The 26,614-nt window shown below is 44.3% G+C and overlaps 2 protein-coding genes across 2 annotated transcripts in view; both read right to left on the bottom strand.

The window, feature by feature from the left end:
• NT5DC3 (5'-nucleotidase domain containing 3) overlaps positions 1-5,146 on the bottom strand; it is a 66,320-nt gene extending 61,174 nt beyond the window's left edge. Inside the window, exon 1 of the mRNA XM_027965966.2 lies at positions 4,860-5,146. Within this exon, the coding sequence (XP_027821767.1) occupies positions 4,860-5,061 (202 nt within the window). The 5' untranslated portion in view covers positions 5,062-5,146. The remainder of the gene's footprint in view (positions 1-4,859) is intronic.
• A 1,785-nt stretch (positions 5,147-6,931) lies between these two features.
• The window catches only part of LOC101123368 (putative tetratricopeptide repeat protein 41), an 81,233-nt gene continuing 61,550 nt past the window's right edge, over positions 6,932-26,614 (bottom strand). The window contains 4 exon segments of the mRNA XM_060413138.1: positions 6,932-6,987; positions 6,989-7,634; positions 7,726-7,855; positions 25,218-25,351. Of these exon segments, the coding sequence (XP_060269121.1) occupies positions 6,958-6,987; positions 6,989-7,634; positions 7,726-7,855; positions 25,218-25,351 (940 nt within the window). The 3' untranslated portion in view covers positions 6,932-6,957.

Here is a 26,614-nt window from a genome sequence, read left to right on the forward strand (position 1 = left end):
AGGCTCAGCCCTCAAGACCACCCCAGCCTAACTTCAATCACCAGTGCTGGTGGTCACCTGCGCCTCTGACAGGCCAGCGATAGACTGGAGGGTCCACTGACTACCTCCTCAGGTTCAAGTAATTGACTAGAGTGGCTCACAGACCTCGGGGAAACCTTTTACTTTCTAGATCGCTGGTTTACTGTAAAGGGATACAACCCAGGCAGAGCCCGATGGAAGAGATGCATAGGGCAAAGTTGGTAGACAGCACAACGAATTTCCATGTCCTCAGTGGGTGTCCCTCTCTCCCCACATGAATTTCCATGGCAGTCCTGTAGGACTGAGCCCTTAACTTGGAGGGTCTGACGCTCTCCCCAGCAGTGTCAGGAGGAAGTGTCAGTGTGGAAGGACACTCAGATGTGTCCAAGAATTGGTGGCCGGGGGGAAAACCCACATCTGAATTGGGTGCAGAACCTTTTAGACACATTTGTCACCCAGAAGCCCTCAGAACCCATCCTTCTGGGTTTTTATGGAGACATTTTTGGAGTCGTCTTCATTATGCAGGCATTTATGGAGTCTTCGTTACATGGGCAATGATTGAATCATTGACCACTGGTGATCCATTCAATCTCCAGCCCCCTCTCCCTCCCCGAGGAGTGGGGGGACCAGAAGACACAAGTGCTAAGTCTCCAATCACAGGGCTGGGTCCCCCTGGCAACCAGGCTCCCCTCCTTGGTTGCCTAGGAGTACTCCAAAAGTCACCTAATTAATACAACAAAGGATACCTTTATCCATCCGGGTACTTGGGAAATTCCAAGGGTTTAGAAGCTCTGTGCCATATTTCTGATTTTAAAAAATCACAATATCACCATCCCATAGTCATGGGGTTTACAGAAACATGCAATTTTCTTGTAAATCTAAAACTGATCTAAACAACAGTCTTTTTTAATTTGGAGGGTGGGAGAGAAAGAGTAAGGGTAAAAATCATCTCCTCCCCGAGCAGGCTTCATTCTGGGAGTCTCTTCAAAGAGAAGACACCTGAAAGGATTGTTCCAATTAAGGCAAGAGATCAAACACCAGAAAGCAATAATCAGGAAGGGAGAAAATAAAACTTTGTCCTCTAGTAAACTGGAGGGATGGGGGGGCAGGGGGTAGGTTTTTGTATGAACATCAGTATCTCCTCTGAGTCTTTACTTCTATACACACACAGTGTCAAGCATTTGCTGCATATCCCCTGGGGCTGGTTATTTATTAATATCTTCCCCAAGCTGGACCAACACTTATCTGTTTACCAACCTCCCCATCCGTGCAAATCAGGTCCTTCTCCCTTGGCCCTGGCAGGTGCTCAGCCCCTAAGGGCTCCTCCCACTCAGTCGTGTCCATCTATGAAATCAATAGCTTTTAAGCCCACTGAAAGTGAAAAGTGAAAGTGAAGTTGCTCAGACGTGTCCGACTCTTTGCGACCCCATGGATTGTAGCCCACGGAATTTTCCAGGGAAGAGTACTGAAGTGGGTTGCCATTTCCTTCTCCAGGGGATCTTCCTGACCCAGGGATCAAACCCAGGTCTCCCGCACTGCAGGCAGAGGCTTTATCTCTGAGCCACCAGGAAGCCCTAAGCCCACTGGTACCTGCTTAATAAAAGTCTAGTGAATGCAAATACTTGGTGAATGAACTCAGGTTGGGCACATGTACAGACTTCAGCTAAAGTGGTGGTGCAGACCCAGACAGGGTGAAGGAAGAAAGTCCCTGTGTCCGCTGTGGTGAGACATGGACCACGTGGGCACGTGCTGGGAGGTGAGGACAGGACCCCGAACACTGATTCACAGACCTGTAACACCGAAAAAGCTCACATATTATTTACTCCCAGGGCTTCATTCAACAGAAAGACGACTAAAGAGATTAGATGGCTTGTTCAAGGCCACACGTGGTGCTCTGCTAAGCAAAAGGAGACACAGACCCTAGTGCTACTAGCCCATCTCCACAGTTTACTAAGCATGACTAAGACTGAGTTATTTACTAACTAGCCACAAGAGCTACTATCCCCTGAGTGTCTGCCAAGCCTACTCTAAAAATCCTCGCTTTATCCCCACTCCATTATTCCTGGGCTTCTCAGCTGGTAAAGAATCTGCCTGCTTTACAGGAGACCTGGATTCAATCCCTGGGTTGAGAAGATCCCCTGGAGAAGGCAACAGCTACCCCTTCTAGTATTCTGGCTTGGAGAATTCCATGGACTGTATAGTCCATGGGGTCGCAAAGAGTCAGACACAACTGAGCAACTTTCACTGGCAAATGAGAGCTGGAGGGTTGAATGATAAAGATCAGATTCAGGCCAGAGTTGGGCTTTGGTGTGGGATAATCCCACAGGGTTTGGAGTAGGTCAGCTTGAGGAGATTTTGAGATGTGTTAGCTCTGGTGTTGAGTTCCTTTTCTCTGACCTCAGTTTTCCCAAGCAGATTCTTTACCAGATGAGCCATGAGGGAAGCCCAAGATACTGGAGAGGTAGCCTATCCCTTCTCCAGCAGATCTTCCCGACCCAGGAATCAAACCGGGGTCTCCTGCATTGCAGGTGGATTATTTACCAGCTGAGCTGCCAGGGAATTTCATTCACCGGGCACTATTCTAAATACCTTTCATGATGGACGCACTCATTCCTCACCACAACCCTCTGATGTGGGTACAACCAGCATCCATCCCCATTTTACAGATAAGGAAACTGGAGCTTTGTGATGTTCCCAGAGTCACAATCTACAGCAGCAAACCTTGTCTGTAAAATTGGAATGGCAAAAATTTTGCCTGTAGTGTCATATAACGGAGAAGGCAACGGCAACCCACGCCAGTACTCTTGCCTGGAAAATCCCATGGTCAGAGGAGCCTGGTAGGCTGCAGTCCATGGGGTCGCAAAGAGTCGGACACGACTGAGTGACCTCACTATCACTTTTCCTTTCATGCATTGGAGAAGGAAATGGCAACCCACTCCAGTGTTCTTGCCTGGAGAATCCCAGGGACGGGCAAGCCTGGTGAGCTGCTGTCTATGGGGTCGCACAGGGTCAGACATGACTGAAGTGACTTAGCAGCAGCAGCAGCAGTGTCATATAAAACACACAACTGCCATTCAACCAAACATTTAGAGAAATGAAAACATCTGTTCACACAAAAACCTGTACACAAAGATTTACAGGAGCTTTATTTACCTGTCATGGTCAAAAACTAGGAGCAACATTGTAGTGAACTGTTCTGTATCTTGACCCATGCTGAATACACGAACCTGCACGTGATAAAACTGTGTAGAACTAAATACACGCTCATAAGTATGAGTAAAACTAGGAGATTCTGAATAAGATCTGTGGGTTGTATCAATGCCGATATACTGGTTGTGATACTGTGCTGTTGTTTTGCAAAATGTTGCCAGTGGGAGAAAGAGGTTAAAGGTTATGCTAGATCTCCCTGTATCAATTCTTACAACTGCACAGGATACAATTATCACAACTGAAAACTTCAATTAAGAAGTCTTGCCTACCCATCAGGTTTGATGATCTTTTTATATTCCTTTCACTTAAGATCTGCAGTTCTCAATATCTCAAAGCCAGTCTTCTTGCCACACACACCACTTCAAAAATCGATGCAAAATTAAACTCTGAGCAAAGGAAAACTAAGACAACAAACCGTATTTCACAGAATTTTGCACTTCCGGTCACTTTTGAGTTCCCTCAGAAAATTATTCCAATTGGTGAAAATAAGCCTCTTGTGTTCTTTCATGACTTCTGGACAAAAGATGGAAAGTGTGATTCTAAAAAATGTTCTCTCCACTAAATATTTTCTGCCTCTCTCTGCCATCTCCACCAGCACACATTCCCCCCCCCCAATACACACACACACACACACACAAAATATGAGTACAAAAATTTCTATTCTAAGTCCTCGCTGTAAAAGCAGCACGCATGAATTATCACTGGCCCTTTACACCAATTCCCAAATGATGAGCTGCTACTGGAAGGCAGGCGGGAAACAGGACAATGGGTGAGGGGCTGAGACAGACTCGAGGTGGAGACCACACCTTGGCCAGGCTTCTTAAACTTGAGTCTGGCCTCTCTCATCTATAGGATGAGGATGTGGCAGCTCCTTCCTAGGTATGGGGAAGAATTCCAGGACACAATTTATGTGTCTGATATGAGTATCTACTGGGTCCTCTTTCTAGCCTCCCTGTTTCCCTTACCAACAATCAAATCAAGCTCATTTTCTGGCCACAAAGAGGTCACGCCCTGGAATCCCCTCCTCGCTGAGGTTAGTAGATAACTCGGGACACTCCCAACCTGGACCCCTCTTATTACAAGTACAGCAAATCTTACCCTATCCTCTAAAACAAAGAATGAAGATAAACCAGCCTCCGGACCCTCGGCACCTGCCCAGCAGCCGGAATCCAGGGTAACCCGCCGCCTGCCGGACTCCGGCGGTTACTATTATTGCTGTTTATTAATAACAATACCTAACGATGCGTGGCGGTGACCGTCTCCCAAAAGATGTCCGTGGAACCCCCCAGGAGGGTCCAAAGCGCTTTCGATGTGGAATTCTGGCTAAACAATCTCAGGAATGTATAAACAGGCTTTCCCGACAGGAGAAAGGCAAGAGTTGTAAAGTTTCTCTGCAGGCGCATTTTTCCGCGTTTCCAGGAGTCGCACTGCAGAGGCGTTGTCGCCCGCGGTTGGGGTTGGGGACGACCGAGGGTGAGGAAGGGGAGGGAGGTCTGGCGGTCCTCAGCGGACCTCGCGGGTCCGAGGGTGCCGGCTTCCCGGATGGCCGCGTGGGACGCGACCTGGCACCCCAGCCCGGCGGAGAGGGGCCCTACACGTCCAGAGGGCTCGGGAGCCGCAGCCCCACTCACCTTCCGTGCTCCTCTTCGCCTCCCGGTAGCGCTCCCATAGATAGCGCTTCATGTCCGGGGCGGTCCCAGGTGCTGTGCACAAGGGCCGTGCGGGGCCAGCACGCGACCGCCCCCGGACCGCAGTCCGGCAGCCATCCCGCAGGGCCGTCACTGCCCTTGCACCGGCTCCACGAGCCGCCGCTGTTACCGCCGCCGTGGCCATGCCTGCCGCCGCCTGGCCGCGAGTGGCACCCCAGGGCCGCTGCTCTGCCTGTGCTCTGCCCAGCGGGCGGGCGGTCCCTGCGTCTGAGCACGTGGCGGCGCGGCCCGCCCCATCGGCCGCCGCGGGGGCGGTGCCTTAGTTGGGGCGGAGTCCTGAAGGGGCGGACCGGAGTTCTGGGGGGCGGGGCCTTGGTGGGGCGGAGTCCTGGAGGAGCGGGCTGGGGCGGGGCCTGGAGCAGGGCCTATTTCGCCGGGCAGGGCAGCAGCTTCCAGACAGCCGAGACCACGAGCGAAACATGCTACAGTCACTTCTTAATCGTGTGACGCGCAGAGGTGGCTGTGCGGTAGCGTGAACGCCCCATCAGCCGAGGTCACATGAAATGGAGTGACTCTTTGCTGGCCCTGGACCACGAGTCGGGATCCCAGCACCTCACGCCGACCCCGCAGCACCTTCTGCGACTGTCCCCCGACCCTGGCTGTACAGACAGCGCGCCTCTGGCCCTGACTCCAGGAAGCGACCTCTCTGCATTAATGACCTCCACGGCCTGGACCTCCCCTGGATTGCGAGGACGGGTCTGGGAGGTCCCGCGTCCCTGACTTGGATCCTTCCGGTCCCACCGAGGAGCCAGTATCTGGGCCCAGGTCCCACACCTAGGCCGATGTGCCTGACAGGCACCCCCCACCCCCACCCCACTGCATAGCCTGGCAGGGCAGTGCCCAGCCGCCACAAGATTTCTGGCTCGTGAGGGAAGCCCTCGGGACACCAGTCCCCCTGCTCCAGCCCACGCTTACATGGTGCAGTGGACGCGTCTTCTCTCAGACCTACAAGGCTGCACCTATTCTGTGCGTTACGGTTCCACCAAAGCCAAACAAACAGTAAACCTCACGACACCACGTTTCAGTGTCCAATGACTCAGACTTGGCCCCTGGGGGAAAGTCTGATGCGGCCCACCCAGAACCCAGCTGAGAATCCCTGGACTGCGAGGGCTCGCCGAGCTACCCTGGGTTTCAGTGCAGTACAAAGCAGACCACACCACCACCTGTGACACAGGTGGGGCACGATTTAAGACAAATAACCCAAAGCATTCCTGTATGCTTAAGCTGTGGGCTGAGGGGATCAGATGTTTTCATGGAAAAAGGTGGGCTATGGGTTAGATCATAACAGACAGTAATTACTATTTACTGAAGGCTTGCAATGTGCATTTTCTCATGCAGTCCTCTCAGAAATCCTAAAAAGTTGGCACTATAATTTCTCCCATCTTCTAAGTGATGAAACTGAGGTTAAGTGCGATAGTGCTGTTAAAGTCGCACAGCTAAGCCCATTCTTTCACTTGGATTCCTAACGTAATAGGTAGGATTTCACTGGGTGATAAGCAAGAAGGAAGTCAATAATTAATCCTCAGCAGTTAACAGGTAATATCTTACAAATCACTGATAAAATGAGAGGCAATTAAAATGTTTAACACAGATATGGTATCAACTCTGTGGACTCTAGTACTTTAAACTAACTTTATGGTTTTAGTTTATTCCAATTTATGTCTTTCCTTATGTTAAAGAGATGCAGTGACAGCAACTGTAAATTTTGTGTACATAAAACATTAATTCATAAATTCATAGACAAATGATAGTAAAAGTAACACAATTAGAACTTTAGTAACATTATCTCCATATATTTTTAGATATGGAACCCTGTGGTATCAACAGTTTTCTACTTACCACAGAAACATGAATGACTTAAAAAGTGTTCTTTTTAGCTACAGTCAGTTACAATATTTCAAGGGGTTAAAAAATAAAAATAAAATCCCCAGACCTTGATTATCACCAGAATATATCTCATCAAAGAATTCTAAATAATGACAAGTAGAAAAAAGTTACATAGAAGAGCCCATGAAAATCTTTATTTTTTATTAGTATCATATGAGGTCTTCCATCAACTTTGTTTCAAACTGAGATCTTCTCTGCAAAAAACACTTGCGAGAAACTGAACTGTAATCTGGTCTATGAAAAAGCCACTTCTCTGAGATGAGCTCAGATACAGGTTTCCAGGGATTATTTGCGCTAACAGACTCTACCAGGGGATGCTGGTAATTTGCATTAATTAGGCCCTTTTCACTCTCACTTTTAGTTGACAAAATCCGTTGCCGTGAAAGCTTTACTACACCACCCATTTTACCCAAAGGTAAAGTTTTAGAGGAATAATCTTTCTTTTTCTTCACTGCTTCTTTTTCCGGGCCATTCCATATTTCAACATTACTCTGTGTCTTCCATCGAGTCTTTTCCACAGCCGAAATGGAAACAATGGGTCTCAAGGGCTTTTTTCCTTGTCCTGAAGCGTGTTTTGATTTATCTGAAATTGTCTGAGCCACCAAGTCCAAGCTTTTAGCCCCCTGTAGCTTATCTGCTTTGGTGCACATTGCTGAACTCACCGTGTCTGAACTCTGAGCATTGTGATAGCTTAATTTAAGCAAGTGCTCCAAAAATGAGGCGCCACGCCTAAGACCTTCAGAAGACTGCTGGCTCATACCTTGAGGCCAACATCTCCTACCCCGAGTCCACTCAATTTCCCTCAGAAGGCTGCAAAGGAATGAAAGTTGTCAAGAGGTCATTTACAGGGCAAGAATAACCTGAAGTATACTTCTTGTTGAGATACAGAACAGAAACTCACTGTAGGATTCCAGGGATCGATGAATGAGAATATCCGAGGTAGGTGGCCCTTAAATCAAGTGATTTGTATAAATAGCCTACAGCCTCCATCATGACTTGATGACAGGAGTCACTTATCAATAACTGACCTGCTGGATATTTGAAAATGAGAATGTTAGAATTTTTAAAAATGACTCCTGGCTTCAGACATTTAAAAGAGAATAAAAAGCATTCTAAAAAGTGGCACTGGGACATTACCGATAGTAGTATTTTTGCCAAAAACATTTAACCTGAGTCTAATATCAGAAAACAATCAGATACAAATTCAAGACATTGGGACAGGGAGGGGAGGGTAGAAACTGACCTAGGTTCTTCAAAGATATCAATGTCAATGAAAGGCAAAACAAGTCCTACTAAAATGTTCTTAACTAAAGAAGGCAACCAAATGCAGTGGAAGATCCTCAGCAGAATTCCGGATCAAAAAGTAAACAGCTATAAAGAACATTTAATGGGACACTCTGGAACATTTGCATATGAGCTGTACGTAAGATAATAGTCTTGTGTAATGGTTAAATTTCCTGTGTTTGAGAATCCCCAGTGGCTCAGCGGGTAAAGAATCTGCCTGCAATACAGGAGACATAGGAGATTCAGGTTCGATCCCTGGGTCAGGAAGATTCCCTGGAGAAGGAAATGGCACCCCACACCAGTATCCTTGTCTTAAAGTCCTATGGACAGAGGAGTCTGGCAGGCTACAGTCCGAAGGGTCTTGGAAGAATAGGACAGGACTGAGCCACCAAGCAAGCAAGAACTTCCTTGGTGGCTCAAACGGGAAAGGATCCACCAGCATGCGGGAGACCTGGGTTTGATCCCTGGGCTGGGAAGATCCCCTGGAAAAGGGAATGGCAACCCACTGCAGTATTCTGGCCTGGAGAATTCCATGGACAGAGGAGCCTGGTGGGCTACAGTCCGTGGGATCACAAAGAGTCAGACACAACTGAGTGACTTTCACTTATGTAGGGGAATGTCCTATTCTCAGAAGACACATGCTGAAGTATTTAGAAATAAAAATGCCACATCTGCAACTAACTTTCCAATAATCCAGAAAATACATATATATTTGTGTGTATGTGAAAGGAAGAACACAAATGTGACCAGAATGTTAACAATTAGTGATCACAGATGAGTATGTAGGTGTTCATTATACAGTGCCCTCTGCCATTGTCAACAATTAATATAATTCTCTAAAATATGTGAAAAGTAAAAAAAAAAAAAAAATTAGTCAATCTGCAAGTGGCACTCATTTATTCATTTTACCCAATTACAAGACTGCTTTTAAGGGACTAAATTGATATTGTTGATTACAAACATAATGTAAGGCCAGTGCCTGTAGGGCATCAATCTGGATACTTGATAAGAGGCTGAAAGTGAAAGTGTTAGTCACTTAGTCATGTCTGACTCTTTGAGACCCCATGGACTGTAGCCTGCCAGGCTCTTCTATCCAAATAATTCTCCAAGCAAGAATACTGGAATGGATAGCCATTCCCTTCTCCAGGGGATCTCCCTGACCCAGAGATCAAACCCGGGTCTCCTGCATTGCAGGCAGATTCTTTACTGTCTGAGTCACCAGGGAAACCTGATACAAGACTGTTGAGTATTTAAGGGTAAAAAATACTGAAAGATGGCCTAGCCAGCATCCCTGTATTAATATTAATAACAATAAACACTGCAATTTATGTAATTACCATCTATCCGGTGTGTGTAATCCTATAAGGTACAAACTATCATCACTTGTCTTTTTTTGTCATTATTAATATTTACTCTCTTCAACAGGACACACATCCACAGGATTCAAAGATGAAAACGTATAAAGATGTGAAATAAAAAGCATCTCTCCCATCTTGGTTCCCATCTGTGCAATCTTCTCCAAAAACCGGTGTTCTTTCAAAGAATATTTTGCGCATGTCACTGGCTTTTAAAGATGGGAAAACTGAAAGAGGTCTAGTCATTCGCCCCAGCTTGTGGTTGAACAGTCTTGGGGTAGCCTCATCCACCAGCCCATGCCCCTGACTCTGTGGGAGGCCCCCTCTTCCCCACTCCTGGACTGACCTTCTGCATATCTGCGCTGTGACACTGTCTGCAGAGAGGCTCTTTCTGTAGCTCTGCTGCAGGGGTCATAGCACAGATCTCACAGTGCTTCTGCTGCTAATAGGGAGTTTCAGCTGTTGGCTCCGCTTAGCAATCAATGGCTATTTTTCTTCTTTGGGAATTATTTTCATGACCCTCTATGAGGTTCTCAGTTGCCCCCACAAAGCTCAGCAGAAAGCACTTGCAAATTACCCTGCTCAGGATGACCACGTTGTATTGGTCATCCTGTGTGTGAGGGCTAAATCACTTCAATCCTGTCCGACTCTTTGCGACCCTATGGACCATAGCCTGCCAGGTTCCTCTGTTCATGGGATTCTCCAGGCAAGAATACTGGAATGGGGTGCCATGCCCTTCTCCAGGCAGTCTTCCCAACCCAGGAATCAAACCTGCATCTCTTCCATCTTCTGCATTGGCAGGCAGGTTCTGTACCACTAGCGCCATCTGGGTAGAAAAGCACAGAGCTAGAATGTCTCAGGCGCTGGCAGCTGAGCAACTCATTCCTAGAGTTCCTGCGGATGCTGATCACCAGGCACGCAGACTGTTCCTTCTCCCCGAAGGCCCTTTAAGAGATTCTAACTTGCTGGGAGGTTGAAACTGTCCCCCAAACCAGCTGCTGATGCCCCTGACAAACTCTTTCATGCCTGTGCTCCCCACACTCCCTTTTGGCCACACACCTTGGCTCCTCAGGCCCCTTTACCCTCATGACCCATCTGGACCTGTATCGACAGCTTTGACCTCAGAACTTTCTTAAACGCAACCTATCTCTTTCTGGCAGCAAGCAGAGTAGTTGCCAGGAGAGGATATTCTTAGCTCAGGCCAAACCACAGTTCACCCCATTTTCCCTCAGGGGTGGTACCAACTGGATAGCAACTATCCAGCTCACTCAGTCCTTTCAAGCCAAGTAAGAAAAAAGACCAGGATGAGTTCATTTGCATACAAAAGAGGTCACTGAACCTCCTGCCCACTTCAAATTTCCATTCTGGGGACCTCCCTGGTGGTCCAGTGGCTAAGACTCCAGGCTCTCAATGCAGAGGGACTAGGTCCGATCCCTGGCCAGGGAACTAGATTCCACATGTCACACTAAGAGTTTGCATGCCACTGCAAAGATGGAAGACCCCGAGTGTTGCAACTAAGACTCGGCACAGCCAAATTAACTAATTCATTAATTTTAAAAAATATTCATCCTGGATGGGGAGGGAACTTAACTTTCATTGCAGACTCTGTTGGTCGTTTTACATACAGCATCTTGTTAAGTCTTCAGGATAACCCTGTGGGCAGAGATGGTCATCCTCTTTCTGCCATTAGAAAACTGAGACTCAGAGCTCATGTCCACAAGCCCAGAAAATAGCAGAACTGGGATTTAAACCCAGGTCCCAAGATCCAATGACCATAACTTCTAGAAATGGGAAAAGAGAACATTCTTCTCCCTCTCACATTGGTTCCTTAGGAGATTTTCTGTAAAACCGCAACCAGGAAGGAAGCATCCATTACCTTTTCCACTGTGTACCTCCCAGCCACATCTGTCCTGTTTCCAAGGGAGAGTGAATTGGGGATGGGAGTGAGGGGCAAGGTCCTAGGACCTAGCTTCCTGGAGAATCTGTTCTTGTATTTTAAACGATAAATTTTCCTAGTTCCCTCACCTTTTTTTCAGTGCTTAATAGCAAAAAATAAAGTAGTATCTTTATTATTTTGGTATTTCCTCTGGAAATACATCTTTAGTATTTCCTCTGGAAAAAGAAAGTAAGAATACTTTCTCCAAAGGCAGTCCTCTGTCCTCTTAAGTAATCTTCTAAGGTACAACTTCTTCTAACCTTTAGTCTACTGAAATTTAAGCCTGTTCCTCTTGCTTCATATAATATTTGCTGTCACCTAATAGGCAGATTTTTATACTGCCAGTCCTGTGTTCATTTCCTCCCCAGGGCACACAACTATAATTTAGGTTGCTGTCACCAGGTAACAAGCAAAATTGCAGGTGTTGGTGGAGAGCCTCAGGAAGTTTCCCTGAATGAGTACAGACTAGGGACCCTGCCCACAAACGAGCTTCCACACTGTGCTTGGAGTGAATAGCTACGAAGTGGAAATAATCATAGCTTATATTCTCCATCCAGAAGACAGATTGCCGACATGTAATAAGAAAGGGGAATTATGCAGTATTTCAAGGTTCTCTGTTTAAACTTTCCTTTTGTTTCATAAGTATGACTAGGCACAGTTGGGCCCATGTAAGTATGACTAAAGTTTGTTAGAAGTCTTTCCATTTGAGAAATGAAGCTTGTTTGACTCCTCCTTTCAATAAATGTATGTCTATAAACAGACTAGGGAGGGGGGAAATTGTCGATCATTGTCCCAAATGAAGCAATAAAAGCTTGCAATGGGATGTTTCCTTGCACTGTATTTCCACCCTATAGAAAACAATAAAAGGTTATGGGGATGTGGGGATGGGGGAGGGGACTGGATCTTTCCCTTTACCCCCTCCATTAAGGCCACTGGCTAGTCTGCTCAGAGAGACCTGGAAGCAGATGGCGGGCAGCGTCCTCTGTCTTCTGCCCCAAATACAGCGGGAACTCTACCAATTCAAGGGGCTGGGCCTCTGCAGACCCCATCTGTGGGGAGAAGGAACAGATGCATTGTTCTCTCTTACACAGCTTTTGTTCCTACCACTCTGCCAAAATTGATGGTTCCCTATGACCATTCTGCTGCTAAACGCAATGGTGTGTCTTAGATCTGGTGGTCAGTTCTCAGCCCCCTCCTTTCTTGGCATCCATGATTTTACTGATTCTCCGCTACCTTTAGAGCCATTCCTCATCTCTCGCTACAACACTTTCCTCAGCCCCTTTCTTTCTTTTCCACTTTATTTTTTAATTGAAGGATAATTGCTTTACAGAATTTTGTGGTTTTCTCATTCCAGGGAGCCTAGCCTGCCCCCCTGAAGGCCTGGGGTCTTCTGCTGTCGTCTAAAGGTTGTTTTGTAGAAGTTGTTCCATATCTTGAGTTTTTGATGTATCTGTGGGGAGGCTGGTGATCTCTGTCTTATTCCTCTGCCATTTTCTTCCATCTCTTTGGCCCATCTCCTAAGTTCTGTCTCCTGCCACCTTCTTGTCTTATACTCTTCTTGGCTCTTTCAACTCTTCTACAGGGTTTGGCCATCATCTGTGGACTAAGGACTTCCAAAGGTTTTTCTCCATTTCAGTCTGACAGCTTCTAAGCACCATATTCTGCCTACTGAACATCTCTACTTAGATAAGAGATTCAAGTTCAACAGGCCCCAAATTAGCTCATCGTGGCTCCCATTCCACCTCTCAACTTTATGCTTCCTGCCTTGGAATGCCAACAGCTCCAGCCACCCAGCTGCACTGGCCCTGGATATAGCCATAAACTGGAGAAGGCCTCTAACTAGTCCCTTTCCCTCACCTGCTATATCAAATCAGGCACTGAGCCCTGTAGGATTTACCTACTAAATCACAAATACACTCTTTTCTATTTGTCTTGGCCCTCTCTTAGTGAACACAGTAGAGTTTCCATTCTCCTCTTGACCAATTCCATCCTCTATTCAGCCTCGAGAGCGCTGGATCTAAAAGGCAAAATCTAGGGACTTCCCTGGTGGTCCAGTGACTAAGACTCCAGACTCCCAATGCAAGGGGCTGGGGTTCAATCTCTGGTCAGGGAAATAGATCCCACATGCCACAACTAAGACCCAGCACAGCCAAATAAATAAAAATAAACAAATATTTTTAAAAAATAGATAAGATTCTTCCCAATAAGACCACAAACTCCCAGAGCCCCAAAATAGTAGAAAGAGTTCAGAATTTCAGGTCAGGTGCCTGGGGTCCAAGTAATAAGTCTACTGCTTACTAGCTGCAAAGTTTTGGAATGTCACTTGGTCTTTCTGAGCCTCAGTGATTCTACAATAATATCTAACTGATAGGATGCTCTGATAAGCTGTACTGGGATAAGTCATATGAAATATCTTCTATTTCCTCAGCTTTAAAATTGCTGAGCCATATCTAGAGTCCATTTCAGGTTTAAAAGTTTAAGCTTATGAGGGATATTTGACATTCTCTTACAACCAAAAGCATTTACAAATATACAACCAATGTATTGTATAGTCTATAATATGTTATTGTACTCTATAAAAATAATGTTAAAAATCATTCAACATGCATAACATGTAAAAAAGAAGCTCTGCTAACAGACATAAACTGGATTGCTGGATTAACCAAGGGCCCTCTATTTCCTCTGCAGAACTTTCCACGTGATGCCCAGGACACATTAAAAGCCTGCATCTACAGGGCTCATCTCCACTGTGCTAGCAAGCTTCTGCTCCTAACTGTGCAATTCTAACACGACCAAGACCCAACTGCTTTTGTTAAGTCAGTTCAGTTCAGTTGCTCAGTCATGTTCAACTCTTTGCAATCCCATGGACTGCAGCACACCAGGCTTCTCTGTCCATCAGAAACTCCCAGAGCTTGCTCAGACTCATTTCCATTGAGTCAATGATCCCATCAAACCATCTCATCCTCTGTCCTCCCCTTCTCCTCCTGCCTTTATTCTTTCCCAGCATTACATCTTTTCCTGTGAGTCAGTTTTTCACATCAGGTGGCCAAAGTACTGGAGTTTCAGCTTTAGCATCAGTCCTTCCGATGAATACTTAGGATTGATTTCCTTTACGATTGACTGGTTGGATCTCCTTGCAGTCCAAGGGACTCTCAAGAGTCTTTTCCAACACCACAGTTCAAAAGCATCAGTTCTTTGGAGCTCAGTTTTCTTTATGGCCCAACTCTCACACCCATACATGACTACTGGAAAAGCCATACCTTTGACTTGATGGACCTTTGTCGGCAAAGTAATGCCTCTGCTTTTTTTTTTTTTAATTGAAGGATAATTGCTTTACAGAATGTTGCTGTTTTGTCAAACCTCAACATGAATCAGCCATAGATACACATATATCCCCTCCCTTTTGAACCTCCCTCCCATCTGCCTCCCCATCCCATCCCTCTAGGTTGATACAGAGCCCCTGTTTGAGTTTCCTGAGCCATATAGCAAATTCCCATTGGCTATCTATTTTACATATGGTAATGTAAGTTTCCATGTTATTCTTCCCATACATCTTACCCTCTCCTTCCCTATCCCCATGTCCATAAATCTATTCTCTGTTTCTCCCCTCCTGCCCTGTAAATAAATTATTCAGTACCATTTTTCTAGATTCCATATATGTGTGTTAGAATACAGTATTTATCTTTCTCTTTCTGACTCACTTCACTCTGTATAATAGGTTCTAGGTTCATCCACCTTATTATAACCAACTCAAATGTGTTCCTTTTTATGGCTGAGTAATATTGCATTGAGTCTATATACCACAACTTCTTTATCCATTCATCTGTTGATGGACATCTAGTTTGCTTCCATGTTCTAGCTATTGTAAATAGTGCTGCAGTGAACAATGGGATACATGTGTCTCTTTCAATTTTGGTTTCCTCAGGGTATATGCCTAGGAGTGGGATTGCTGGGTCATATGGCGGTTTTATTCCTAGTTTTTTAAGGAATCTCTATGCTGTCTTCCATAGTGGCTGTATCAGTTTACATTCCCACCAACAGTGCAAGAGCGTTCCCTTTTCTCTACACCCTCTCCAGCATTTATTGTTTGTAGACTTTTTGATGATGGCCATTCTGACTGGTGTAAGGTGATATCTCATTGTAGTTTTGATTTGCCTTTCTCTGTTAAAGAACGATGTTGAGCATCTTTTCACGTGTTAGCCATCTGTATGTCTTCTTTGGAGAAATGTCTGTTTAGGTCTTTTTCCCACTTTTTGATTGGGTTGTTTGTTTTTCTGGCATTCAGTTGTATGAGCTGCTTGTATATTTTGGAAATTAATCCTTTTTGTTTCATTTACTATTATTTTCTCCCATTCTGAGAGTTGTCTTTTCACCTTGCTTATAGTTCCCTTTGCTATGCAAAAGCTTTTAAGTTTAATCAGGTCCCACTTGTTTATTTTTGTTTTTATTTCCGTTACTCTAGGAGGTGGGTCATAGAGGATCTTGCTTTGATTTATGTCATGGAGTGTTCTGCCTATGTTTTCCGCTAAGAGTTTTATAGTTTCTGGTCTTACATTAGGTCTTTAATCCATTTTGAGCTTATCTTTGTGTATGGTATTAGGAAGTATTCTAATTTCATTCTTTTACATGTAGCTGTGCAGTTTTCCCAGCACCATTTATTGAAGAGGCTCTCTTTGCCCCATTGTATATTTTTGACTCCTTTGTCAAAAATAGCCCATAAATGCAGGGGCTTATTTCTGGGCTTTCTATCTTGTTCCATTGGTCTATATTTCTGCTTTTGTGCCAGTACCACACTGTCTTGATGACTGTAACTTTGTAGTATAACCTGAAGTCAAGAAGCTTGATTCCGCCAGCTTCCTTCTCAAGACTGCTCTGGCTATTCAGGGTCTTTTGTGTTTCTATATGAATTGTGAAATTTTTTGTTCTAGTTCTGTGAAAAATGCCATTGGTAATTTGATAGGGATCACACTGAATCTGCAGATTGCATTTGGTAGTATAGTCATTTTCACAATATTGATTCTTCCTACCCAGGAACATGAGCTATCTCTCCATCTGTTTCTGTCATCTTTGATTTCTTTCATTAGTATCTTATAATTTTCAGTGTACAGTTCTTTGGTCTCCTTAGGTAAGTTTATTCCTAGATATTTAATTCTTTTTGATGCAATGGTGAATGGAATTGAATCCTTAATTGCTCTTTCTGGTTTTTCATTGTTAGTATATAGAAATGCAAGTGATTTTTGTGTATTGATTTTGTATCCTGCAACTTTGCTAATTCACTGATTAGCTCTGGCAATTTTCTGATATTATCTTTAAGGTTTTCTATGTACAGTATCATGTCAGCTGCAAACAGTGAGAGCTTTACTTCCTCTTTTCTGATCTGGATTCCTTTTATTTCTTTTTCTTCTCTGACTGCTGTAGCTAGGACTTCCAGAACTATGTTGAATAATAGTGGCAAAAGTGGACATCCTTCTCCTGTTCCTGATCTTAGTGGGAATGCTTTCAATTTTTCACCATTGAGAATAATGTTTGCTGTGGGCTTATCAAATATGGCCTTTACTCAGTTGAGATAGGTTCCTTCTATACCCATTTTTTGAAGAGTTTTAATCATAAATGGGTGCTGAATTTTGTCAAAGGCTTTTTCTGCATCTATTGAGATGATCATATGGTTTTTATCTTTCAACTTGTTAATATGGTATATCACATTGATTGATTTGTGTATATTGAAAAATCCTTACATCCCTGGAATAAACCCAAATTGACCATGGTATATGAGCTTTTTGATGTGTTGCTGAATTCTGTTTGCTAAAATTTTTGTTGCATCTATGTTCATCAGTGATACTGGCCTGTAGTTCTCTTTTTCTGTCTTGTGTTTGTCTGGTTTTGGTATCAGGGTGATGGTGGCTTCATAGTTTGGAAGTGTTCCTTCTTCTGCAATTTTTTGAAAGAGGTTTTGAAGGATAGGCATTAGCTCTTCTCTAAATGTTTAATAGAATTCTCCTGTGAAGCAATCTGGTCCTGTACTTTTGTTTAGGGGGAGATTTTTGATCACAGCTTCAATTTCAGAGTTGTTCATAATTTATATTTCTTCCTGCTTCAGTCTTGAAAGATTGAACTTTTCTAAGAATCTGTCCATTTCTTCCAGGTTATCTATTTTATTGCCATATAACTGTTCATAATAGTCTCATAATCCTTTGTATTTCTGCACTGGCTCTTGTAATCTCTCTTTTTTCATTTCTAATTTTGTTGATTTGATTCTTCTCTCTTTTTTTCTTGATGAGTCTAGCTAAGGATTCGTCAATTTTGTTTATCTTCTCAAAGAACCAGCTTTTAGAGTTTTATTCATCTTTACTATTGTTTCTTTCATTTCTTTTTTATTTATTTCTGCTAGGATCTTTATGATTTCTTTCCTTCTACTAATTTTGCTTTTTAATATGCTGTCTAGGTTGGTCATAGCTTTTCTTCCAAGGAGCAAGCATCTTTTAGTTTCATGGCTGCCGTCACCACCTACAGTGATTTTGGAGCCCCAGAAAAGAACGTCTATCACCTTTTCCATTGTTTCCCATCTATTTGCCATGAAGTGATGGGACCAGAAACCATGATCTTAGTTTTCTGAATGTTGAGTGTTAAGCCAGCTTTTTCACTCTCCTGTTTCACCTTCATCAAGAGGCTCTTGAGTTCCTCTTCACTTTCTGCCATAAGGGTGGTATCACCCTTATTTGTTAGTCTAATTTTGGTAATCGACCTAAGTATGGTACACACTAGTAACATAAGAGTGTGACGTGAAAGAGGGCTGTTTTCTATGAAAAATAGTATGAATGTTTTGGAATTATGAACAAGAAAATCATAAAAGATTGAAGGCAGAAAAAGTCAACCATTGAAAGAATCCTGCCCAGAAGTATCACAACTGCCTGAAGTTCTCATCCTCCAGAAACTAAAACTAAAAACTGTGGATGAAGCATTTTGAGAGATATGACATTCAATTCCAATCAGAGGACCCATTAAAAACAAAGATCTAACTTCGAATTTTAAAGTTGACGCAAAGAATTACATGTATATGTTTAAGTTAAAATGAAAATGTAAAGTTTGTCTGTATCACTTTCCTGACATTTCTGATTCAGGGACCTCCTGCTAGCAAGAAGGGGACTCTGGCTGAGCCAAGAGTTTTAAAATCAAATGAGGAAAAGAGGACTGACTCACCCCACTGAAAGTCACCCACTAGTACCTTTGTTTAGGTTCTTCCAAGTGTGACTGAGATACTTGGCATTTCTTCTGTAAAAGATTCCCAGGGAGAGGGGAGTAACAGAATGTTCATCTACCATACCTCATCCAAATTACACAATTCCATATACAACACTCAGCAAGACAGAATGGAACATGAAAGCCACAGTTGTTTTTTCCTCCCACTGAAATGATTTCTCAATAGGTGGATTTAAACATTTATAAGAGAAGAAGAATTAAAGAAAAAAAGATTGGTCTGTGTCAAAGGTGGCAGAGAACTAAATCACAAAAATCCTCTTTCCATGTCTGGGGTTGTCTTATCTTTCTAGGATTAGCAGTTTTAGGAGATTAAGGTTTGTTCTTGAAACTGGATCAAAGTGGAGAGAAGAAGAGCTATAAAAGAAATATTGAACATAAAAAGGTTTCATTTTTGAAGAAGTGCCTCATGAAAATGTGATCAGAAGAAGCAATAAATCTCAGGATTATCACCCTCTCAGGAACCCATCATTTTACTATGTCATTTGCATGCTTAGTCACTCAGTCTTGTCCAACTTTCTGCAACCCCATGGGCTGTAGCCCGCCAGGGTCCTCTGTCCATGGGATTTCCCAGACAAGAATACTGGAGTGGTTGCCATTTCCTCCTCCAGGGAGTCTTCCCAACCCAGGAATTGAACCTGTGTCTCTCATGTCTCCTACATTGGCATGTGGGTTCCTTACCACGACTGCCACCTGGGAAGCCAAATTTCTTTTTCAATATGTGCTCAGTATAATCTCATGCATAAAATTGCTGTGAGCATAATTAAAACATGAATGATCATTGCTGGACGCCTACTATTTTTATACCCCTTGAAAGGTTATACTGTAGCCTATACATTGATTAAATGTAATAAAAGACTAAGGAAGATGCAGGTGCCAAAACTTTCAAGCTAGTAATTATCATCATTAATCTATAATCCAAACTGATATCTAAAATGTCCCCTAAAGATTATTGTTCTCAATAGGCTAAAATACAATTACAGTCACTTCTTTTAATGTTGTTATCCTGGAGCAGAGCCATCACTTCTATCGGAAAGCCAGGCAAATTGTGTAAGCCCCCCAGAAGGAACCTGTTTATCCACTTTCCTCACACTTCCTGCACTGATACAGCATAGTGATAGACCTACACAGCTAGCACTCTTTCTGATGCTTTGAAGATACAAAGAATAAATGACAAGACTCTTCCCCCTGGCAGCTCACAGTCTGTTTGAAAGGTCAAAATACTCACAGAAATAGAAAGGTCAAAAATGGGTTCTTTGAGCTCCTTCATGACACTGGACATACAAGACAATTTGAACATCTTGTGTGAGAAATCTCTGGTGATGACGATGCTGGAGGAATGCAGGACTCTAGGTTCCTAAAGCATCACTTCATAAGAAGCACCCTCCACCCATGCCCCTCCATCTAACAGACTGAGGTCCCCCATTAGCACTTGTACTTTGCCATGATAGCACTTTGCCAAATTGTAGTTCAACCATTGTGTGTTTAGCTATCCAACCGCCATCTCTATTGTGGCATTTTCCACAACTGCAGCTAAACAGTCTTGTATTTATTAACAGTTGTCTGACAGCTTGTTGGCCTCATTGTGAGCTCAGTGAAGATACTGTGGGTCTACCTGTCCTTCTCACTGCTCTGTCTCCAGGAATTAAAACAGAGATTGTCACCTAACAATCTCACTGGCCAAACTCTACTCAGGCTCTCTGAGCTTTTTCAACTAGGCTTGACTTTTGGGCTTCTATGTTCATCTCTATAGAGTCCAATTCTTCCAATCAGGAAGAATCCTGCTAAGTAAGTTTAGCCCTCCTCCAACCTGATCACCCTTGGTATCTAGGCAGATTTCTCACCTTCCACCACCAGCCAGGTGATGTCTGAAGCCAAGCCTGGCTTGATGCTTGGATAGAGGAGCCTGGTGGGCTACAGTCCATGGGGTCTCAAAGAGTCGGACACAACTGAAGCGACTTGGCATGCAAGCAAGCATCATATACCATAGTTTTCTTTTTTCCTCAATGGAACAACTCTTAAAGAGGATTGCTTTGATGACTAATATTCGGTAACACTTTTACTACAGAGGCCTCAAGACTTCTTTAAAAATGACTAGTGATGAGTCCCAGCTACATGTGGCTCTGGCTTCCTTCATATTTTATGGAGCCCCTTGGGCACACTCCCTGTAGATAGGCTTTTTCCATTAAAGGTAGATCAAGGGGATACCTGGGGCTTCCCTGGTGGCTCCAGATGGTAAAGTATCTGCCTGCAATGCAGGAGATCCAGGTTTGATCCCTGGGTTGGGAAGAACTTATGGAGAAGGGAACAGCTACTCACTCCAGTATTCTTGCCTAGAGAATTCCATGGACAGAAGAGCCTGGCGGACTATGGTCCAAAGGGTCACAAAGAGTCAGACATGACTGGGCGACTAACACTTTCACTTTCTCAAGGGGATCACACTATGCCAGCCCAAAGTAGGCCATGCTGACATGGGACTTATTATGAGCCGAGTTATTTGAGTTCCTAGGATCCCTTCTGTGCCTGAAACCAGAGCCTGTCGCAAGGACTCAAGTGTTGTAAGTCCCCTCCCTGGGGCAACAGGAAGCCAGCACCATACCCAGGCAGACATTGTCACAAACTGCCACATCGTCTATTCTCCTAAGGGTCTATTTATGCTTCCAAAGAGTTATCTGCCCTCCCATGAGTGCCTTTTCCCCACCTCCCTCCCCCCTAAGTTAGTACACAGATCGCAAGTTCAAGCCACCCCTTGGAGTTGCTCATTCCTGAGTGCGTGTGCAAGTATGATGTACACACAAATAAACTTCTGTTGGATTTTTCTCCTGTTGATGAATCTTTTAGCTTCCCTGGTGGCTGAGCTGGTAAAGAATCTTTCTGCAATGCGGGAGACCAGGGTCCGATCCCTGGGTTGGAAAGATCCACTGGAGAAGGGAACGACTACCCACTCCAATATTCTGGCCTGGAGAATGCCATGGACTGTACAGTCCACGGGGTCGCAAAGAGTCAGACATAACTGAGCAACTTTCAGTTCACTTAACCTCAATCAATCTTTTCTGAGGCTAATTTTACAGGGCCCCAGCAGGAGAACCTAGGAGGGTAAAGGAAAAAAAAAATTTTTTTTCTCTTTTAGAGTTTTGGTGACAAAGGTGGAATTCTATCATCCAGGACTCCTTACTAGGTCCAAAAGCTGCAGCTAAGAGATCCTGGGCCTCTGACAAAAGCCTGCTGAAGATAATATTTCTTATCAAAGTAGGCTCTCAAATTTCTGCCCACAGAGTCAGGTGGAATTGGGGTGGCGAAAGTCAGTCTTGTCAATTTAATTTTCAAGCTCAGCCAGGGACCCTGAGAGGATGGAGGAAATTTTTTCTACCTCCATGTAGGAAAACCAAAAATATGTCAAAGAGCAAATGATGCCAAGGTCTCTATAAACAGTCTATTTCCCTCCCAAGGTCTTCTTCTTCTTGTACTGAAGATACCCATCAGCTCTCACCACCAGGGACTGAAACAAAAGCCCAAGAATCCTGCCTTGACAGCTGACCTAACCACCTACAGTGTTCCTATAAGCCTGGAGTGCACCTTCTGCAAAATGAATCAACTTCAGTCAACAGTGGGAGAGAAAAATAATAAAATTATGGCGAGAAAGTGCTCCTTACAGAAAAATATTTTCTCGGAACCACATGAACCACACTGAAAATGGACTGCAAAACTGAAACATACCATGAAGACTTATTTAAGACATCACCAAATAGGACAACTGCCATTACAGCTGCTGCTGCTGCTGCTCAGTCACTTCAGTCGTGTCCGACTCTGTGCGACCCCATAGACGGCAGCCCACCAGGCTCCCCCGTCCCTGGGATTCTCCAGGCAAGAACACTGGAGTGGGTTGCCATTTCCTTCTCCAATGCAGGAAAGGAAAAGTGAAAGTGAAGTCGCTCAGTCATGTCGGACTCTTAGCGACCCCATGGACTGCAGCCCACCAGGCTCCTCTGTTCATGGGATTTTCCAGGCAAGAGTACTGGAGTGGGGTGCCATAGCCTTCTCCACAGAGGCTCTGTTATCAGAAAGCAAATGAATACATTATACTTTCATCATAGACAAGTCACCAAAACTGAGAACAAAATATAGGCAACTAGATCAGGTAAACTAGTTCCTTTTCCACTAACATGCTCTAGATTGGCATCTGCATTTTCTCTTTACAAACATAAATCTTTCTTTCATGTACTCAGCATGGAAACCCTTACCTTAAAAAAAGAGTATACACACACATGGGCACACTCATTCCTAAATCTACAGAGTGAAAACAGAAAATATTCTCTCCCTGCAGATATCAAGAATTTTAAGTCTTTTTTGTCAGCAAATGACTAGGCTGAAAGCAATCCTGTTTTACTGTAATATAGATGCCAATCGTACCTGCTGGGGAAAGTGGTTGGTTTAGATCAGGGTTTCTTTGTCTCAGCACTATTCACACCTTGGACTGGATAATGTTCACTGTGGGGGCGCTTTCCTGGGGACATATGATGTTTAGCAACTACTCAGGCCTCCACTGACTAAATGACTAGCACTCTCCACCCCTAGCCATGACATCAAACATTTCTCCAGCTTTTTTGTCCTGAGGGTCAAAATCAGCCTGGGTTGAAAACAACTCTTTAAAGCTGAAGTAGACTGTCCTGTGGTGATGAGATTTCAGGAGCTCTGATAGTGTTTCAGAATTTTTCTAGTTGTGGCATTTACAGAAACTGCAATTTTTAGTGTAGCCTTCTGGAAGAAATCAACAAAGCTGCCCAAGGGCAAAGAGATATGTATTTGACCATCATTGAACCCTCCTTCTATGTGAACCTACTCCTTGGAGGCACAAAGGTTGGCAAGTGCTATCTGTGGGAATCACATCCCTGACTCCCCCCAGCACACCCTCCTGCGGTGGCCTCTCTCCAGCTAACTACCAACCAGTATTTGCAGCCTCCAATTCAACTCTCATTCTCCTCCATTCTCAGGTTTGGTGGTGATGCTGTAGGAAGATGACAGAATTCAGTGTGTGACTATTTCCAAAACATGGGAATGGGCTACTGAATCCAATAAGTACTGAGGCAGTAAAAGATGTGGTCCTGTTACCCTCATCTCTGGCAACAGCAGAGCCCACCAGGAAAACAGGCCCTTTGTCTCAGAGGCTCTCAGTTCTTCAATAGTAGCCCTTAAAATGTAAGTAAATTCCACCTAACTGAGCTAGTAGGGCCTCCCACATGGTGCTAGCGGTTAAGAAACCATTCCTGGGTCAGGAAGGCCCCCTGGAGGAGAACATGGCAACCCACTCCAGTATTCTTGCCTGGAGAATCCCATGGACGGAGGAGCCTGGTGGGCTATACAGTTCATGGGGCCATTTGTTGATGTTGGCAATTTGATCTCTGGTTCCTCTGCCTTTTCTAAACCCAGCTGGAACACCTGGAGGTTCACAGTTCATGTACTGTTGAAGCCTGGCTTGGAGAACTTTGAGCATTACTTTACTAGCATGTGAGATGAGCGCAGTTGTGTGGTAGTTTGTACATTTTTTGGCATTGCCTTTCTTAAGGATTAAAATGAAAACTGACCTCTTCCAATCCTGTGGCCACTGCTGAGTTTTCTAAATTTGCTGGCATATTGAGTGCACCACTTTCACAGCATCATCTTTTAGGATTTGAAATAGCTCAACTGGAATTTCATCACCTCCACTAGCTTTGTTTGTAGTGATGCTTCCTAAGGCCCCCTTGACTTCACATTCCAGGATGTCTGGCTCTAGGTGAGTGATCACACCATTGTGACTATCTGAGTTATGAAGATCTTTTTTGTATAGTTCTATGTATTCTTGCCACCTCTTCTTAATATCTTCTGCTTCTGTTAGGTCCATACCATTTCTGTCCCTTATTGTGCACATCTTTGCATGAATGGGATTAGTGCCACTATAAAAGAGACCTCCAGAGAGCTCTCAGGCTCTTTCTCACACTATGTGAGGGCATGCCAAGAAAACAGCTGTCTCTGAACCAGTAGATAGGCCCTTGTGCTCAGTTGTTCAATCCTGTCCAACTGTTTGCAACCCCATGGAAAGCAGCCCACCAGGCTCCTCTGTCCATGGAATTTTCCAGGCAAGAATAGTGAAGTGGGTTGCCATTTCCTACTCCACAGACTCTTCCCCACCCAGGGATCAAACCCACATCACCTGCATTGGCAGACAGATTCTTTACTACTGTGCCACCTGAGAAGCCCAAGATAGGCACTCACCAGATATTTAATCTGCTGACACCTTGATCTTGGACTTCCCAGGCTCCAGAACTATGAGAGATAAAATTCTGTTGTTTAACCCACCCAGTCTATTCTGTTATAGCAACAGACTAAGACACTTATCTAATGAGGGAAAGTAAATAAGCAGCAAAAAAAAAAAAAAAAAAAAGAGAGACAGAGAGAGAAAGTTGAAAATAATATAGAACAGGAGTTGCTAACTTCAAAGATGAAGACTGTTTAAAAATAAGCAAAGTATGCAAGTGAGATGGAGGGAAAAGTCATCTGCTTCTAATAGAAATATGTCAAAGCAATTACCTAATTTACACAAGGTATCACTTAGGCTAATGCTCAGTTGATGCCTGACGAGTGGGGAGTTGGCCAGAGTGCCTGCATTTTCCTTTATTCTTATCACTTGTTTATAATATTCAATTGCTTGCTTCCTTTGGAATCTAGAAAAGAGAAAATTAATCAAAGTTTTGCATCAAAGAAGCATGGCGTTCATCCATGTATCCAACAAACATTCATGGAATGCTGGTGCTGGGGCCCAGGTGCAAAGACTAACCCTTGCCCTCAGAGAGTGTCCCTAGGTAGAAGGAGAGATTGGAGAGTGAAACATAGGACCAACCACTTGTTAAGGGTATTGAGTGTGAACCTAGGAGTTTGGGACTCCAATATTGAAGCTTTTTCATTAAGACTGACGTGGTTCAGGGACTTCCCTGGTGGTCCAGTGGCTAAGTCTCTGTGCTCCTAATGCAGAAGCCCAGGTTCGACCTCTGGTCAGGGAACTAGATCCCACATGCTGCAACTACAGATCTTGCATGCTGCAAATAAGACCCAGCACAGCTAAATAAATAATAAATTTTTTTAAAGAGTGATATGATTAAATTTGCATGTTAGAAACTTCACCTGGGTGCAAGTGAAGTAGCAGATGATGATTTATGCAGTGAGACCAGTTGGTCCAAAGAATGATGAGGGTCTGAGCTAGTGCAGCAGCCACAGATGTGACAGGAGGCCTGCTAAGTCTTGGCATCACATGGAAGGTAGTAGGCCTGGTGCCAGGAGCCCTGACATCCTCTTGGGCAGTAGGACGAAGAGGTTAGGAGCTAGAGCTCTGAAGTCAGGCAGGCTTGGCAGTGACACAGTGGTTAGGCATCAAGGCTCCTAAACCTTGGTTTTCTCATGTTCACAATGAGATTAACAGACCTGTGGTGAGGATTAAGTGAGAAAATGTATGGAATGGGTTTAGCATGGTGACTGATTATAATAAATATCACCAAGATGAATCATTAAAATGCTGCCCTGGGGTCTGCACTGGGTGACATGGGAGAAGATGCATTTTGTCACAGAGACGGGGTGGATGTGTTCTCTGTCGATAACGTTCACTCCGAACTGCCCTAATATGCTGGCTACCCAAAGGGAGAGGGCCAGTGGATGCACATGTGAGCAGCTGATGATGGAGGTCTGAAGAGGCAGAGACAAGACAAGAAGCCATCGCCTTACTGAATATTGGCTGCAGCCCTAGGCACAGGCAAGGCTGGGGCACTGTGACTGAGACATGCAGAGTTCAAGAACTGAACCCAAGAGAACACTGCCATCTGGTCGAGAGTTGGGAGAGAAAGAGAAAACCTACGAAAGAACCCGAGAAGGTGTCATCAGAGAAGATGGCCATGATGGAGGGTAGCTCAGAAACCAGGAGAGCACAGTTTCAGGAA

This window comes from Ovis aries, chromosome 3, assembly GCF_016772045.2.
Source record: "Ovis aries strain OAR_USU_Benz2616 breed Rambouillet chromosome 3, ARS-UI_Ramb_v3.0, whole genome shotgun sequence".
NCBI classification, from domain to species: Eukaryota; Metazoa; Chordata; class Mammalia; order Artiodactyla; family Bovidae; genus Ovis; species Ovis aries.